This window comes from Rhinolophus hipposideros (assembly GCF_964194185.1).
Source record: "Rhinolophus hipposideros genome assembly, contig: HAP1_SCAFFOLD_285, whole genome shotgun sequence".
Classification (NCBI taxonomy): domain Eukaryota; kingdom Metazoa; phylum Chordata; class Mammalia; order Chiroptera; family Rhinolophidae; genus Rhinolophus; species Rhinolophus hipposideros.
Window position 1 is genome coordinate 25,455 of NW_027669422.1, and position 17,389 is coordinate 42,843.

A 17,389-nucleotide genomic window follows, 5' to 3' on the forward strand; every position below is an offset into this window, starting at 1 on the left:
GACCTTGACAGTGTTATGCTAAGTGAAATAGTCAGAGAAAGACAAATACTATTATGATCTCACTTTAATGTGGAGTCCTAAAACACACACACACAGTCAACAACTCATAGCTGCAGAGAACAGGTTTGTGGTTTCCTGAGGCAGGGGTGGAGTAAAATGTGTGAAGATGGTAAAAAGTACAAACTTCCAGTCATAAAATTAATAAGTCCTAGGGATGTAAAAAGTACGTGGTGACTATAGTTAACAAAATTGCATTTATATTTGCAAGATACTAAGAAAACAGATCTTATAAATTCTCATCACAAGGAAAAAAAAAATGAACCTGTGTATGGTGATGGATATTAGACTAATTGTGATGATTTTTTCACAATACATACATATCTATTATTATGTTGAACACCTGAAAAATGTGATATGTCAATTATATCGCAATAAAAAAATAAAATACCTTCAGATTATATTTATGAGCTTTGTCCAAAATAGCTGGAACCAAGTCATCAGTAGGTGCTCCATTCTCATCACTTGAATCAGGTGGGTACCAAGAAAGGGCTAGCACACCTAACAGAAAAGACCAAAAAGAAAAATGAACACTGGAACAGAAATAACTGCAGCTATTTTTTTAATAAAAAAGTGGGGAGCAGCAGATGAGAACTAAATTTTTAACAATAAAAAACAAGCATATCTTCACTTAATGTTGTTTTGTCACATAGATACCAGTTTTGGTTATTACTTTGTACAGTCAATTTTATCAACACTTTATCAGGCATCAGTAACTGTTAATTAATAGGATTTTACTTTCTAGAATAAGTTTTAGGTTTATAGAACCGAAAAATTGCACAGAAAGTACATAGTTCCCATATAGTCCCCAGCCACTCCCTATCTTTCCCACATACAGTTTCAGTTATTATTAATATCTTTCATTAGTGTGGTACATTTGTTACAACAGATGAACCAATATTGATACATCATTATCAACTAAAGTTCAGAGATTACATTTGTGTGGTACAGTTCTATGACTTTTGACAAATGCATAATAAGACCACTATTATAGTATTATATAGAAAGAATAATTTTACTGACCTAGAAACCCTTTGTGCTCCCCCTATTTATCCCTTTTCCCTTTCCCTCTCCATTGCCAGGGAAAAAAATAGATCTTTTTACTATCTCTATAGTTTTGTTTTTTCCAGAATGTCATATAGGTGGAATCAAAACGTAAAATTTGCAGACTGGCTTCTCACACTTAGCAATATGCATTTAAGGTCCATTCACGTGTTTTTATTGCTTTCTGGCTCATTTTTTGTATTGAGGCATAATATTCCATTGTATGGATGTACCACAGTTTGTTTATTCACCTACAGAAGGACATTTTGGTTGCTCCCAATTTGGGGCAAAAATGAATAAAGATGCTGTAAACATTCATGTGTGGATTTTTGTGAGAATCAGTGTCTTGAAACAAAAGGCTCACCAGCAGACTAGATGAAGCAGAGGATGAGTAAGTGATTTGGAAGATAAGGTAGAAAACACCCAGCAAAAGAAAAAAATACTTTAAAAGAAAAACCTAAAAAAAAGAAAAAAAGGATAGTTTGAGAGGCCTCTGGGACATCAAGCATAGCAACATTCTAATCATAAGGGTACCAGCAGAAGAGGGAAGCAAGGAATTGAGAACCTATTTGAAGAAATAATGACAGAAAACCTCCTTAACCTGGCAAAGGAAATAGACATACAAGTCCAGGAAGCGCCTAGTCACAACCAAGATGAACCCAAACAGGCCCATACCAAGACACCTCATAATTAAAACGCCAAAGGTTAAAGACAAAGAAAACATCTTAAAAATAGCAAGAAAAAAGCAACTAGCTACTTATAAGGGAGTTCCCATAAAATTGTCAGCTGATTTCTCCACAAAAACTTTGCAGGCCAGAAGAAACTGGCATAAAATATTCAAAGAGATGAAACGCAAGGACCTACGACCAAGAATACTCTACCCAGCGAGACTATTAAAATCAAAAAACAGTTAAAGAGCTTCCCAAAGAAGAAAAAGCTAAAGGAGTTTATCACCACCAAACCATCTTTGAAAGGAATATTAGAGGGACTTAAGATGAAAAAAAATAAAATATATGAATAAAATGGCAACAACTCCATATCTATCAACAATTACTTTCAATGTAAATGGATTAAATGCTCCAATCAAAAGACGGGGCCACCGCTGAATGGATCAGAAAACAAGACCCTTACACATGCTGCCTATAAGAGACTCAATCCAGATTGAAAAACACACACAAAGTAAAGGAATAGGAAAGATATTTCATGAAAATGGAAAGAAACAAACAAAAAAAGTTGGGGTCGCAGTACTGATACCAGACAAACAATCCAGTTAAAAATGGGCAGGATACCTGAACAGACATTTCTCCAGAGAGGACATACAAATAGCTAACAGACATATGAAAAGATGCTCAACATCACTAATGATGAGAAAAATGCAAATCAAAACCACAGTGAGATGTCACCTCACACCGGTTAGAATTATTATTATTATTATTATTATTATTATTATTATTATCACCAAGAGAAATAATAGCAAGTGTTGGAGAGGCTGTGGAGAAAAAGGAACCCTTATACAAGGTTGGTGGGAATGCAGACTGGTGCAGCGACCAAGACAGGCAGGGTGGAGGTTCCTCAAAAAATTAAGAACAGACTTACCATATGACCCAGAAATCCCTCTCCTGGGTATACACCCAAAATTCGGAAAATATTTTTCTGTAAAGATACATGTGCTCTGATGTTCACTGCAGCTTTATTTATGGTGACCAAGACATGGAAACAACCAGAGATGATTAGATAAAGAAGTTGTTATATATACACACAATGGAATACTACTCTGCCATAGGAAAAGATGAAATAGTGATGTCTGGGACAACACGGATGGATCTTGATATTATCATGCTAAGTGAAATGAGTCAGAAAAAGTCGAGAACCATATGACTTCACTGATAATGTGGGATATAAAAGTGACAGCAACAAAGGAATAAAACAAACAAAGTAACAAAAATTCATAAACACAGACAATAGTGTAGAGGATATATGGGGTTAAACATAGTGATAGAAGGAGAACTGACTCTGAGAGGTGAACACACAATGTGATATACAGATGATGCATTACAGAATTGTACACTTGAAACCTATGTAATTTTACTAACCATTGTCATCGCAATAAATTTTAAATAAATTTTAATAAAAAAATCTTTTTAATGGCCAGCCAAAAAATACTTTATCCAGCAAACTTATCCTTCAGATAAGCAGGAGACTTAAAGGCTTTCCCAGATGAATAGAATCTGATGGAGTTCATCACCACTAACCAGCCTTGCAAGAAATGCTAAAGTTTCTCAAGTTGAAATGAAAACAGGCTAAGCAGGCACATGAAAATATACTGGGGGTGCCAAAAAATGTATACACGTGACTTGTATTTATCTTTTGTTATCGGTATATATTGAGTATTACAATTTTAATACAGTTTTTTTCTTTCTTAAAATGTGTACTCATTTTTTTGGCATCTGTATCAGTATAAAACACACTGGTAAAGGTGAAAATATACAAGTTAGACTTAGAAAACTAATTCTATATTAGAATGTTGTGTTAACTGCTCAGTGAGAGTATAGAAGGTAACAGAAAAGAGTAGGAAAAATAACCATAGTTGCTGTAAGTTGTTAAAAAATACACAACAACACAAAAAAAGAGGTAAATTGTAACATCAATGATATAAAAGCAAGGAGTAAAAATGCAGAGCCTTCATATGATATCAAGGTAAGTTGTTATAAGCCAAAAACGTACTCTTTTATGTAAGCCTCAAAGTAGCCACAAAGCAAAACCTACATCAGATCCACAAAAGACAAAGGAGAAACAGGGCATACATACCATCATGGAAAATAACCAATTTACAAGATAGGTAGAAACAGAGGGGAAAAAAATGAAAATATAAAACCAGAAAGCTATTAATCATATGGCATTACTAAGTCTTTATATATCATTATTACTCTAGATATAAATGGATTGAGTTAACTAGTCAAAAGGCACAGAGTGGCCGGATGGATAAAAAACAAGACCCAAATATAAGCTGTCAACAATAGACCCACTTCAGCTTTAAGGACGCACATGCACTCAAAGTGAAGGGATAAAAAGATATTCCATGAAGTGGAAACTAGAAGGGAACAGAGTAGCTGTACTTAATCAAAATAGAGGAAAAATATACAAACATGTGGAAACTAAACAACAAACTCCTACACAATCAATGGAGCAATCAAGAAATCAAAACAAGAATGAAAGAACATATCAAAACAAAAATAGAAACACAATACTCCAAAACCTACAGGATGCACAAAAGCAATTCTGAGAGAGAAGTATATAGAGACAAATACATGTATTGAAAAAAAGAGAAAGACTGTAAGTAAACCTAATTTTACACCTAACAGAATTAAAAAAGAAAAACAAACAAAGCCCAAAGTTAGCAGAGGAAAGGAAATAATAAAGATCAGAACAGAAATAAATGAAATCGAGACCAGGAAAGCAAGAGAAAATATCAACCAAACTGCGAGCCGACTTTTCTGAAAGATAAACAAAACTAATTAGTCTTTAGCGAGACTACTAAGGACAGACTCAAAATAAATAAAAACAGAAATGAAAGAGAAGATATAACTGATACTACAGAAATACATACCATGTATCTCCAAAAATAAGACCTAGCCGGACCACCAGCTCTAATACATTTTTTGGAGCAGAAATTAATATAAGACCCAGTATATTATATTATATTAGACCTGGTATTACATTATATTATATTGTATCTGGTATTATAGTATATATTATATTATATCTAGTACTATATTATGTTACATTATTTCCAGTGTTATATATTATATTATAACTAGTCTTATATTAAAATAAGACTGGGTCTTATATTAATTTTTCCTCCAAGACACATTAGAACTAATGGTCTGGCTAGGTCTTCTTTTTGGGGAAACACGGTAGGATCATAAGAGACTAGTATAATCAATTGTATGCCAACAAATTAGATAACCTAGCAGAAATAGATAATTTCCTAGGATCATATAATCTTCCAAGACTGAACCAGAAAGAAATTAAAAGTTTGAACACGCCAATCACATGTAAGGAGATTGAATCAATAATCAAATTCCTACAATAATAGGAAACCCCAGGACCACTTGGTTTCACAGGTGAATTCTATGAAAGATTTAAAATACTTTTTAATAAAATTTTTATTTATTTAAGTATGTTTTCCTAGGAACCATTAGCTCCAAGTCAAGTAATTGTTTCAATTTAGTTGTGGAGGGCACAACTCACAGTGGCCCATGTGGGGATAAAACCAGCAAGTTTGTTGTTAAGAGCACCGTGCTCTAACGAACTGAGCTAACCGTCCGCCCCCTTTCTACCAAACATTCAAATAATTAATGCCAATCCTTCTCAAACTTTTCCGAAAAACTGGAAAGGAGGGAAAGCTTTCAAACTATTTCTATAAAGCCAGCATTACTGACCACTGCCAGATAAGAACCTCAGAAAATTAGACACCAAAGTCCCTCATGAACACAGTTGCAAAAATCCTCAAGATTCAACGATGGAAAAACACATACATTCAACTCAATCCCTATCAAAATCCAATAGCATTTTTCAGTAATAAAATAATCTGTCCTCAAATTTATACGGAACCATATAAAGACCCCTAATATGTAAAGAAATGTTGAGAAAGAATAAACGAAACAAAACTGGAGGTATCATACTTCCTGAATTCAAACCACATTATGAAGCTGTAGTAATTAAAACAGTATGGTACTGGCATAAAAAATAGGCACATACAACAGTGGGACAAACTAGAGAGCCCAGAATTAAATCCCACATATACTGCCAACTAATATATAGGACAAGAGAGACAAAAATGTCCAATGGATAAAAGAAAGTTTCTTCAACTGGAAAATAATATGTAGAAAACGAAAATCTATCTTACACCACTCATAAAGATCACCTTGAAATAGATCAAAGATGAGTGACGTCATACAAATGGCAGCATGAGGTGAGCCTCAGGAAATCTCCGTTGGAATTTACAACAAATTAAACTATAACTCCAAAAAGGACTCCCTGCACAGCAGACAGGCAAGACTCAGAGAATCACTACTGAAATCACCTAAAGGTGGGCACACTGAAGGAGCAGGGGAAGAGGGAAAGGAGAAGTGTGGAGACGGAGCTGCGTGGGTGCAGGACGCAGACCTAGCTCAGTGATCCGAGCTCGCTGCATCCCAGAACTACCGTAGGGGCGGGAGAGGGAAGAACTTGGACTGCTAGGGCTCCACTAATGGCCCACAGGGCTGAGGGAACAGCATACAACATAGCTGAACCCAACGTTCAGGGCAGAGACCTTGGAGCAAAGACTGAGGGAAGAAGGCTGAAAACAGTGGTTTAAGCTCACACTGCCTAGCAGACAACAGAAGCCTTAGGCACTGAGACTAGCCACCCGCTTCCTACCCTCCCAGAGCTCACCACGCCCCCACCGGTCCAAGGCTAGAAGCAGAAGAGCAGCAGTGTCAGAGCAAAAGAACAGAAAATTTGCAGTTCTGAGAACTGTGGACGGCAGACCTGGATTCGCAGTACAACTAAGTCTAGCAAAGAAGAGGGAGCAGTGGAAGCAGGACTAGCTGTGGTGGTGGTCGCCGCCATTGCTCTGGGCCACCTATCAAAATCCACCCAGCCTCTGTCATCACCTATCTGTGAGAATCCCTGCAGGAGTAAACAGAACTGCTGAAACATACGGGCTCTGAATCTGGTGCAGGAAGAAATTAGGAAATTCAGGAGCTCTCCGCATCCCCAAATGGAAGAACGCCCTAAGACCCATGTGAACTGTTGACAGAGGAGAAGCCCACCTTCAGGGGAACTCCCCCATGTGTGAGAAGCTGGAATAGTGCAGAGAAAAAATAACACTACAGTGTAAGGAAGAATAAAAGGCTGCAGTCACTGAGAAAATAAAACATTCTACCAACACCTACTGGAAAACAAAACAAAGACCTCTTCCTATCAACCTGTTGCAGAAGCCACTCCTGTAGATGTCTAGGAAGAGAAGTAATAAATCATTAATTGCCATGAATAACCAAGGCAACAAGACAGCTCTGAAAGAAAATGAAGTCTCAACAAAATGAACTTAAAGATATGGAAATATGTGACTTAAGACAAAGAATTCAATATTGCAGTACTGAAAAAACTCAACGAGATGCAAGAAAACACAGACAAGCAGTTTAATGAACTCGGAAACACAATCAAAGAACAAAATGAACATTTTACCAAAGAGATTGAAATTTTAAAAAAGAACCAAATAGGATTTATGAAGATTAAGAACTCAATAAAAGAAATGAAGAACGAAATAGCCTGCTTAGATAGTAGAGTTGACCAGATGAAAAAGAAAAATCAGTGACATTGAAGATACAAACCTGAAAATTACACAGATGGAAGAAAGAGACTTGAGACTTAAAAGAAATGAAAGAACTCTACAAGAACTTTCTGACTCCATCAGAAAGAACAATATAAGAACAATGGGCATACCAGAAGGAGAAGAAAGAGAGAAGGGAACAGAGAATATATTCAAACAAATTGTTGATGAAAACTTCCCAAACTTGTGGACAGAACTGGATCCTCAAATTCAAGAAGCAAATAGAACACCTAATTACCTCAATCCCAACATGTCTTCTCCAAGGCACATTGTATTGAAGCTGTCAAAAATTAACGACCAAGAAAGAATCCTCAAGGCAGCCAGGGAAAAGAAGACGGTAACCTACAAAGGAAAGCCCATTAGATTATCATCAGATTTTTCAGAAGAAACTCTACAAACTAGGAGGGAGTGGAACCAAATATTCAAACTATTGAAAGAGAGAAATTATGAGCCAAGAATAATATACCCAGCAAAGATATCCTTTAGATACGAAGGATGAATAAAGACTTTTCCAGACATACAGAAGATGAGGGAATTTTCTAACACATGACCTGCACTACAAGAAATACTAAAGGAGGCCATTCCACCACCACCAACAGGGACAATTTATGGCAACCAAAACATAAAGGGGGAGAGTAAAGGCCTGAACCGGAAATAGGGGATTGGAGAAAGTAAGCATGCTGAATAAAATGGAATACTCTAAATATCAAACTTTCTTTTACATAAACTTAATGGTAAACACTCAAAAAATTTCAGAACTAAAATACATTAACACAACAAAAAAAGAAACAGAGGGGAAAAAAATCATAGAATACCACCACAGAGAAATAAAAGACAACAACAAAAAGGCAAAGAAACAATGGAGACACAGTCTTACCAGTAAACTAAAGAAAGGATAATAGGAAATCCTCACATATGAATAATCACCCTAAATGTAAAAGGACCAACAAAAAAAACACAGAGTAGCAGATTGGATCAAAAAACTAAACCAAACCATGTGCTGCCTCCAAATAGACGCATCTCAGCTACAAGGACAAACATAAACTCAAAGTTAAAGGGAAATTGACACTCCAAGCAAATGGTATCCAGAGAAAATCAGATATAGTGATACTGATATCAGATGAAACAGACTTCATGATAAAAAAGGTAATCAGAGACAAAGATGAACATTTCATAAATAGTAAAGGGGACTATGCAACAAGGGGACATAACGGTCATCAATATTTATGCCCACAACCAGGGAGCACCGAAATATACCAAGCATCTACTAACAGAATTAAAGAGAGAAATTGACCAAACCACAATCATACTAGGAGACCTAAATACATCATTGACAGCTATGGATAGATCATCCAAATAGAAAAGAAATAAACAGCTACCCTAAATGACACATTAGATGAAATGGGCATAACTGACATATATAGAGCACTTCATCCTAAAGATCAAACTATAAATTTGTTTCTAGTGTACATGGGACATTCTCAAGGATAGACGATACATATGATCATACAACTAACCTCAGCAAATTTAAGACGACTGAAATCATACCAAGCATATTCTCTGATCACAAGGCTTTGAAATTGGATATCAACTGCAAAAAGAAAGCAAGAAAAAACACAAATACATAGGGATTAAACAACATACTTTTAAAGAATGACTAGGTCAAAGAAGAAATTAGAGATCAAAAGACACATAGAAACAAATGAAAATGAAAATACATCCTGTCAAAATTTTGGGGATGCAGCGAAAGCAGATTTAAGAGGGAAATTTATGTCATTACAGGCCTACATCAAGAAACAAGAAAAATCCCCCCAAAATAACCGACGTTACACCTTAAAGAGCTGAAAAAAAAAGAACAAATGAAACCCAAGAACAGCAGTAGAAAGGAAATAATAAAAAATCAGAGAACTAAATAGAGCACAAAAAGACAACAGAAAAAATTAATGTAACAAAGAGCTGGTTCTTTGAAAAGATTAATAAAATTGACAAACCATTGGTAAGCCTCACTAAAAAGACACTAATATACAAAATCAGAAATGAAAGAGGGGAAGTTATCACGGATGCCACAGAAATACAAAGGATCATCCAAGAATACTATGAAGGACTATGTGCCACCAAACCCACTAATCTAGAAGAAATGGACGAGTTCTTAGAAACAGATAGCCTTCCTAGGCTGAACCATGAAGAGCTGGAAAATCTAAATAGACCGATCACCAGTAACAAAATTGAATCAGTCATCCAAAACCTTCCCAAAAGCAAAAGTCCGGGACCAGAAAACATCACTAGTGAATTCTACCAAACCTTCAAAGAGGATCTAATTCCGGTCCTGCTCAAACCCTTCCAAAAGATCGAAGAAGAGACATTACTCCCTAACTCATTTTATAAGGTCAACATTACCCTGATACCAAAACCTGGTAAGAATAACACAAAAAATGAAAACTACAGATCAATGTCTCTGATGAATACAGATGCAAAATTCCTAAACAAAATTCTAGCAAATTGAATGCAACAATGCATTTAAAAGATTATTCATCACGACCAAGTGGGGTTCATCCCATGGGCACAAGGATGGTCTAACATTCAAAAATCCATCAATGTGATACATCACATAAACAAATAAAGGACACAAATCATATGATTATATAAATTCATGCAGGAAAAGCATTTGACAAGATACAACATCCATATAAGATTAAAACACTTAATAAAACTAGGTATAGAAGGAAAATGAATTAACATAATAAGGGCCATATATGACAAACCCTCAGCTAATATCATAATTATTGTGGAAAAACTGAAGCCCTTGGCTCTAAGTTCAGGAACACAACAGGGCTGTCCCCTATCACCTCTGCTTCTCAACATAGTATTGGAAGTCCTCGCCAGAGCAATCAGGCAAGACAAAGAAATAAAAGGCATCCAAATTGGGAATGAAGAAGTTAAATTGTCACTCTTTGCTAGATGACATGATGCTGTACATAGAAAACCCTAAAGACTGCACCAAAAAGCTATTAGAAACAATCAACGAATACAGTAAAGTTGCTGGCTACCAAATCAATGTACAAAAGTCCACTGCATTCCTGTATACTATCAATGAAATACCTCAGAAAAAGAAATTTAAAAATTCCTTTTGCAATTGCAACAAAAAGTATAAAATACCTTCGAATAACCTGAACCAAGGATGTGAAGGACCTATATGCTGATAACTGTAAGACATTTTTAAAAGAAATTGAAGACACAAAGAAATGGAAAGACATTCCTTGCTCATGGATTGAAAGAATCAACATAGTTAAAATGGCCATGTTACCCAAAACAATATACAGATTTAATGCAATCCCTATCAAAATCTCAATAGCATTTTTGAAAATAATACAACAAAAAATCATCAGATTTGTTTGGAACCACTAAAGACCCTGAATAGCCAAAGCAATCCTAAGAGAAAAGAACAATGATGGAGGTATCACACTGCCTGACTTTATCTTGTACTACAGGGCAACAATAATCAAAATAGCATGGTTGGTATTGGCAGAAAAACAGACACGTAGACCAATGGAACAGAGCTGAGAACCCAGAAATAAACCCACATAAATATGGACAGATAGTTTTTGACAAAGAAGCCAAAAAACATACAATGGGGAAAAGACAGCCTCTTCATTAAATGGTGCTGGGAGAATTGGATAGCCACGTGCAAAAGAATGAAACTGGACTGTTATCTGTCACCATGTACCAAAATTAATTCAAAACGGATCAAAGACTTAAGCAAAAGACCTGACACTATAAACTACACAGAAGAAAACATAGGTACTAAACTTATGAACCTTGGGTTCAAAGAGCATTTTATGAATTTGACTCCAAAGCCAAGGAAGTAAAAACTAAAATGGGACTATATCAAACTTAAAAGCTTCTGCACAGCAAAAGAAACCATCAAGAAAATAAAGAGGCAACCAACTGAATGGGAGATTTTTGCAAATAGTGCGTCCGATAAGGGGCTAATATCCTAAACATACAAGGAACTCATACAACTCAACAACAACAGAAAACAAACAACCCAATTGAAAAATGGGTAGAGGAACTGAAGAGACATTTCTCCAAAGAGGAGAAAGAAATGCCATACAAATGGCAAATAGACATATGACAAAATATTCTACACCACTAATCGTAAGAGAAATGCAAATAAAAACCACAAAGAGATGTCACCCCAGTCAGAATGGCTATCATCAACAAGACAAATTGTAACAAGTGTTGGAGAGGCTGTGGAGAAAAAGGAACACTCACATGCTGTTGGGTGGAATGCAGACTGGTGCAGCCGTTATGGAAGGCAGTGTGGAGGTTCCTCAAAAAGTTACGAATAGAATTACCATATGACCCAGCAATCCCTCTGCTGGGTATCTACCCAAAAAATTGGAAAACATTTATCATTGTATAAAGATAAGTGTGCTCCAATGTTCATTGTAGCTTTATTTACGGTGGCCAAGACATGGAAACAACCAAAATGTCCTTTGATAAATGAATGGATAAAGTTGTGGTATAGATACATAATGGAATACTATTCAGTGGTAAGAAAAGATGAAATACGACCATTTGTGACAACATGCATCGATCTTGAGATTATAAGGCTAAGCAAAGTAAGTCAGACAGAAAAACTACAGAACCATATGATTCACTGGTATGTGGTATATAAACCCAAAACAAAAGAACAAGACAAACAACTAAAAGAAAATAAACTCATTGACATAGACAATAGTTTAGGGGTTACCAGAGGGTAAGGGTAAAGGAGGGGAGCGAGGCTCTAGAAGAGGGTAAATGGGATCTAATATATGGTGATGGAAAAATACTGACTCTGGGTGGTGAACACACAATGTGAGATATAGATAATGTTATTACAGAATTGTACACCTGAAATCTATGTAACTTTACTAATAATTGTCACCGCAACATAAAAAAAAAGAAAAAATAGATCAAAGACTTAAACATAAGACCTAAAACCATAAAGATGTCTGAAGAAAACATAGGGAGAAAAATCCTTGACATTGGTTTTAGCACAAATATTAAAAGACAAATTCAACAAGAGGGACTACATTAAAGTTAAAAGCTTCTACACTGCAAAAGCAAAAATTAACAAAATGAAAGGGCATCTACAGAATGAGAAATGTTATTTGCAAACCATGTAATAGACAAGGGTTTAATATCCAAATTTTGTCTAAGTCAATAAGGAAAGGAAATGAAAAACAATGTAAGTAAAAAATGGGCAGAGGAACTGAATAGGAGTTTTTACAAACGCATGCAAATGGCCAACAGGTGCAGGAAAAGATCCAAAGTCACTAATCACCATAAAAATGCAAATCAAAACTACAATGGATACTATTTCATACCCATAATAATAGTTATAAACAAGATCACAGAAGACAATAGTTGTTGGCAAGATCGTAGAGCAAAAGGAGCCCTTGTGCAGTCTTGATGGGAATGTAAACTGGTTTAAGCACTATGGAGAACAGTATAGAGCAGGGGTGTCCAAACTGCAACCCGCGGGCCGACTGCGGCGTGCGATCCATTTTTTATTGGCCCGCAGCAAATTCCGAAAATATATTTCATTTACTTAAATAAACCAGGTGAGGCAATACGTACTTCACCTCGAGTGAGGGGCTGGGCTGTTTGTGTATTTTACCGTATATGGTCCTTGGTGAAAAACGTTGAAGAAAGTTTGGACACCTCTGGTATAGAGGTTCCTTAAAAAATTAAAAATAGAACTATCATATGATCCAGCAATTCTACTTCTGGGTATATATACAAAGGAAATGAAAACAGGTTATCAAAGATATATAGCTCCCATGTTTATGATAGCATTATTCACAACAGCCAAGATATGGGGAAAAAAATCTAACTGTCTATCAATAAGTGAATAAAGATATCAGTATATATACACACACACGAATACTATTTAACCATAAAAAAAGAAAACTCTGCTATTTGTGCAACAGGAATGAATCCTGAGGACATCATGCCAAGTGAGATAAGTCAGACATAGAAGGACAAATATTGATCTCTTATATGTGGACTCTGTAAAAACAAACTTAAAGAAACAGAAAGTGGAATGGTGGTGTAGACACTTGGGAATGGGGAAATGGGAACTATGCTGTTTAAGGTACACACTTGCAACTGGTATATAAATAAGACAACTTAGAGATGTAATACACAGTGATTATAAACAAGACTGTACTATAAACATTAAATTTGTTAAGGAGTAGATCTTAATTGTTCCCCCTACTAGAATAAATGATAATTACGTGAAGTGATAGAGACATTAACTAATGCTACAATGGCAATCATATTGAAATATAAATGTATCAAATCAATATGCTATACACCTTAAACTTACATAATGTTACTTGTCAATTATATTCAATAAAAAACAGTAAGTATAATAATTCAATATTTAACTAATAAGGAAATAATTTACAGATGGATTGTAACGTCATCTTTTTTTACAATCATGTGTTTTTTTATTGTCCCCAGCAGAAAATCTACCAAAGAAACAAAATATTTGCATCAATAGTGAAATTGTCAACATTTAAAATTAAAGTAATTGTTTCTTGACAATGTTTTGAAACAATTCATGCTCATATTGATATTGTAGTAGTAAATAATTTATAAGGGAAAGGTCTTCATAAACATTAGATAGGCATAAAATTAAATATTAACTGAAACTTTTTTCTCTATTTGCAATTAAACTATAATATATGCAGTATGCTATTTACATATCACTTACATATATATATATATATATATATATATATATATATATATATAAAAACAGTTATATATCTGATCTTAGGGGGAAAAATCCTCATTGTATACAGTTCAGTTTGCATTAAGAAAACTAAAATTCCTATGACTATCCATTCTTCTCCGTCAGTCAAGCGTAACTTTTATAGACACAAACAAGTCAACCTTGAAATAACAAAAAAGAATTGAATGTGATACAAATCCTTTTTTGAAAACCGGAAAAAGTCATTTCAAAGGTCTTCCCCCCACAAGTAAATAGTAAATAGATTCATCATTCACATGCAGCAGTTAATGCTGTCTAAATTTACCAATCCTATTTTATGTTATATGGAAACTAGAGCTGTAAGTACCGTGTTTCCCCCCAAAAAAGACCTACCTAAAAAATAAGCCTCTATATATAATACGTATCAACTTGATTGTGAGTTTGTGCAAGAGCTAGAAAAATGTGTGAACACCCAATTCCTTCTTATGGCCCTAATGCTAGGAACATTAACGAGACTGAGAGAACCAAACCAGGGAGGTTTTTATAAAGGGTATGTTAATGGATTGAAGAATTATCAGGCATCAAATTATATATTTTTTTGTACTATTTACTTGTGGGATAATATCACTATCTAAACATGTGTAACTGGAATGGAAAAGTTAGAGGGAGGAGAAAGTTGAAGGCAAGGTAGAACAAGAATAACTGGTGATTTCTCATCTGTTAAATTAAAGGCGCATATTGTAAACTTTAGAGCAATCATAAAATAAATAAAACGAAGGAATGCATGTAATAAACCAGAAGAGAATATTAAATGGAATAAACATACTTAATATAAGAGAAGGCAGAAAATGGGGAAAAGGAACAGGATAGGATAAACAGAAAAAAGCAAAATGAACATTTAAAATCAACCATATCCAAATATAAAGGAAATAAACACAGAAATTAAAGAAGAGATTGTCAGACTAGTTTTAAAAACAGAAAACCAAGACCAAATTATATGCTACATGTCTAAAATTTGAAATAGCCCAAAATGTCCATGAAGATGAATGCAGAAACAAATTGCTATAATCATAGAATAATAGATTACCATTCAGCAATAATGATGACTAAACTATTGATATAGTTAACTTGGGTAAATTTCAAAACATTGGGTTGAACAAAAGACCATCCACCCCCCCCACACACACACACTGGATAATTCTATTCTATTTTTATATAGTAACTGAACACTCTCAACTACTCTGCAGTGATAGAAATCAGATTCATAGTTTCCTGGGGTGGAAGAAGGGCAGAATAAGGGAAGCATGACAAAACTTTTTGGGCTATAGAGTATTATACTTCATGACTGGGGTAGTATTTCAACAGGTGTATACCTCTGAAAAACATTATTGAGCTGTATACTGAAAACAGGAGAATTCACTGTCTGTGATGCAAATTATAATTTAATAAAATTCGAAAAGAGTAGTAGTAAATTAGAAATCAATCAAAATAATATATCCAGAAATCCTACAAAATTTAAAAATTAAACAACATACTATAGTATTAAAAAACTGTTGTCTGAATGTTTAAGAACATACATACAGTTTAATTTGGAATTTATAAGTTTATAGTTATAATTAATAATATGAAAACTGGTTAGTAATTTAATGTTCTACAAAAATTATATATATATATATATATATATATATATATGCACACAGACATACACACTCACATACCTAAACACACATATCTAAACACACACACACATAAAATAAAATAATTACCAATTGAAGCTGAGTACATTTGTTTCATGTGAGTTTCAATGACAGAAGGATCCCGAGAGCTATAACTTCCCAACTCAGGGTAAAAACTGGAGCCAATGTCATCTGGGGGTTTGTGCTTCCCTTGTGGATAATCCTTGGTTATTCTAGGGTCCCAATGCTTCAGAATTGGATGGTTCCAATGTATATATTTACCATCAAATTGTGGATTCCCATACCAACTGTAATAAAATATATGTAAATAATAATTCAAAGGTGGCAGTTCTTCCAGGTAAGGTTCAGAGGCTTTGGAAGGTTTCACAGAAATTTCAACACTTTTTAAATTCTTGATATTTGTTTCACTGTTGATTTTGTCACTCTTTTGGGAATCAACATTTTTCACCAAGTGAGGAGTTCGCTGACGAACTTCTGGAAGAAGGTCAAGTCCAAAAGGATCTCCAAAAGCAGCTTTATTTGGTCTCAGCATTTTTAAACCCATCATCAGAGAGAAAATAAATAGAATAAAAAGTGACAAAATGATGCAAGTCCTTCTTCGAAACTTTGCCATGATGACATACTTTAAATTCCCAAATGATAAATGTTTAGCTGTAATTTATTGAAAAACAGTAATTAGTAAATGGTATTAACAATATTTTCCAATGTATTCAAAAACAAAAACTCAAATCCATAAAGTTCATTACACTGAAAGAATTGTAAAGTGCATGAGGATGTTAATTGCTATATTGATATCTACAACAGAATACATATATGGCTAGACTAAAGGGCAATATTTATTTGACAATATCACAAATACATTTTGTCAGATAAACATTTTAGAAATTTTACTTAACAAAACAAACACAGTTTTCATTTGGACAGATTTTGCATATACTGAATATAAAGAGAACATTCTAAGGAAATGGACTAAAATGTTCTAAATATAAATATAAAATTAAGGGTCATGATTTTAAAAAGGAAATCTTCAAAAGCACGAGAAGTCTAGTCTTCAAATGGATTTTCAACAAACTCATTTAACTATTATTTCACAAGAAGGCAGTATTCACACATTTTAAATGACATTTTTTAGACAAACTAGAAATGAGATAAAATTTTTAAAAATAAGTTAGAGATATGTAATTTAAAAAAAAACATTATTACTGTATAACTTTCAAAATATTACTGAACAGAGCTTATAAAATTAACATATTGACAGCTTCTAAAATTTTTTCAGTGTGTTTTTATATTCTAATAAGTGTGTGTATATACATGTATGTATAGATAAGTGAGTACATATACATGAGTATACATACATATAATACACATAGATAAAAGATTTAAATTTTTATGTATAATTTTGTATTAAAAAGGTATTTGGTGAAAAGTTGACATTGATTATACTTACAA

General features: G+C 34.3%; 1 protein-coding gene across 1 annotated transcript in view; it reads right to left on the bottom strand.

Annotated features, from left to right (window-relative positions):
* Positions 1-448: 448 nt before the first annotated feature.
* LOC308495594 (glycoprotein endo-alpha-1,2-mannosidase-like) overlaps positions 449-17,389 on the bottom strand; it is a gene marked incomplete at its 3' end in the record, with an annotated part of 29,791 nt that continues 12,850 nt past the window's right edge. Inside the window, exons 2-3 of the mRNA XM_081080563.1 lie at positions 16,010-16,591; positions 449-558 (exon numbers count right to left, since the gene is read on the bottom strand). Of these exons, the coding sequence (XP_080936689.1) occupies positions 449-558; positions 16,010-16,553 (654 nt within the window). The remainder of the gene's footprint in view (positions 559-16,009; positions 16,592-17,389) is intronic.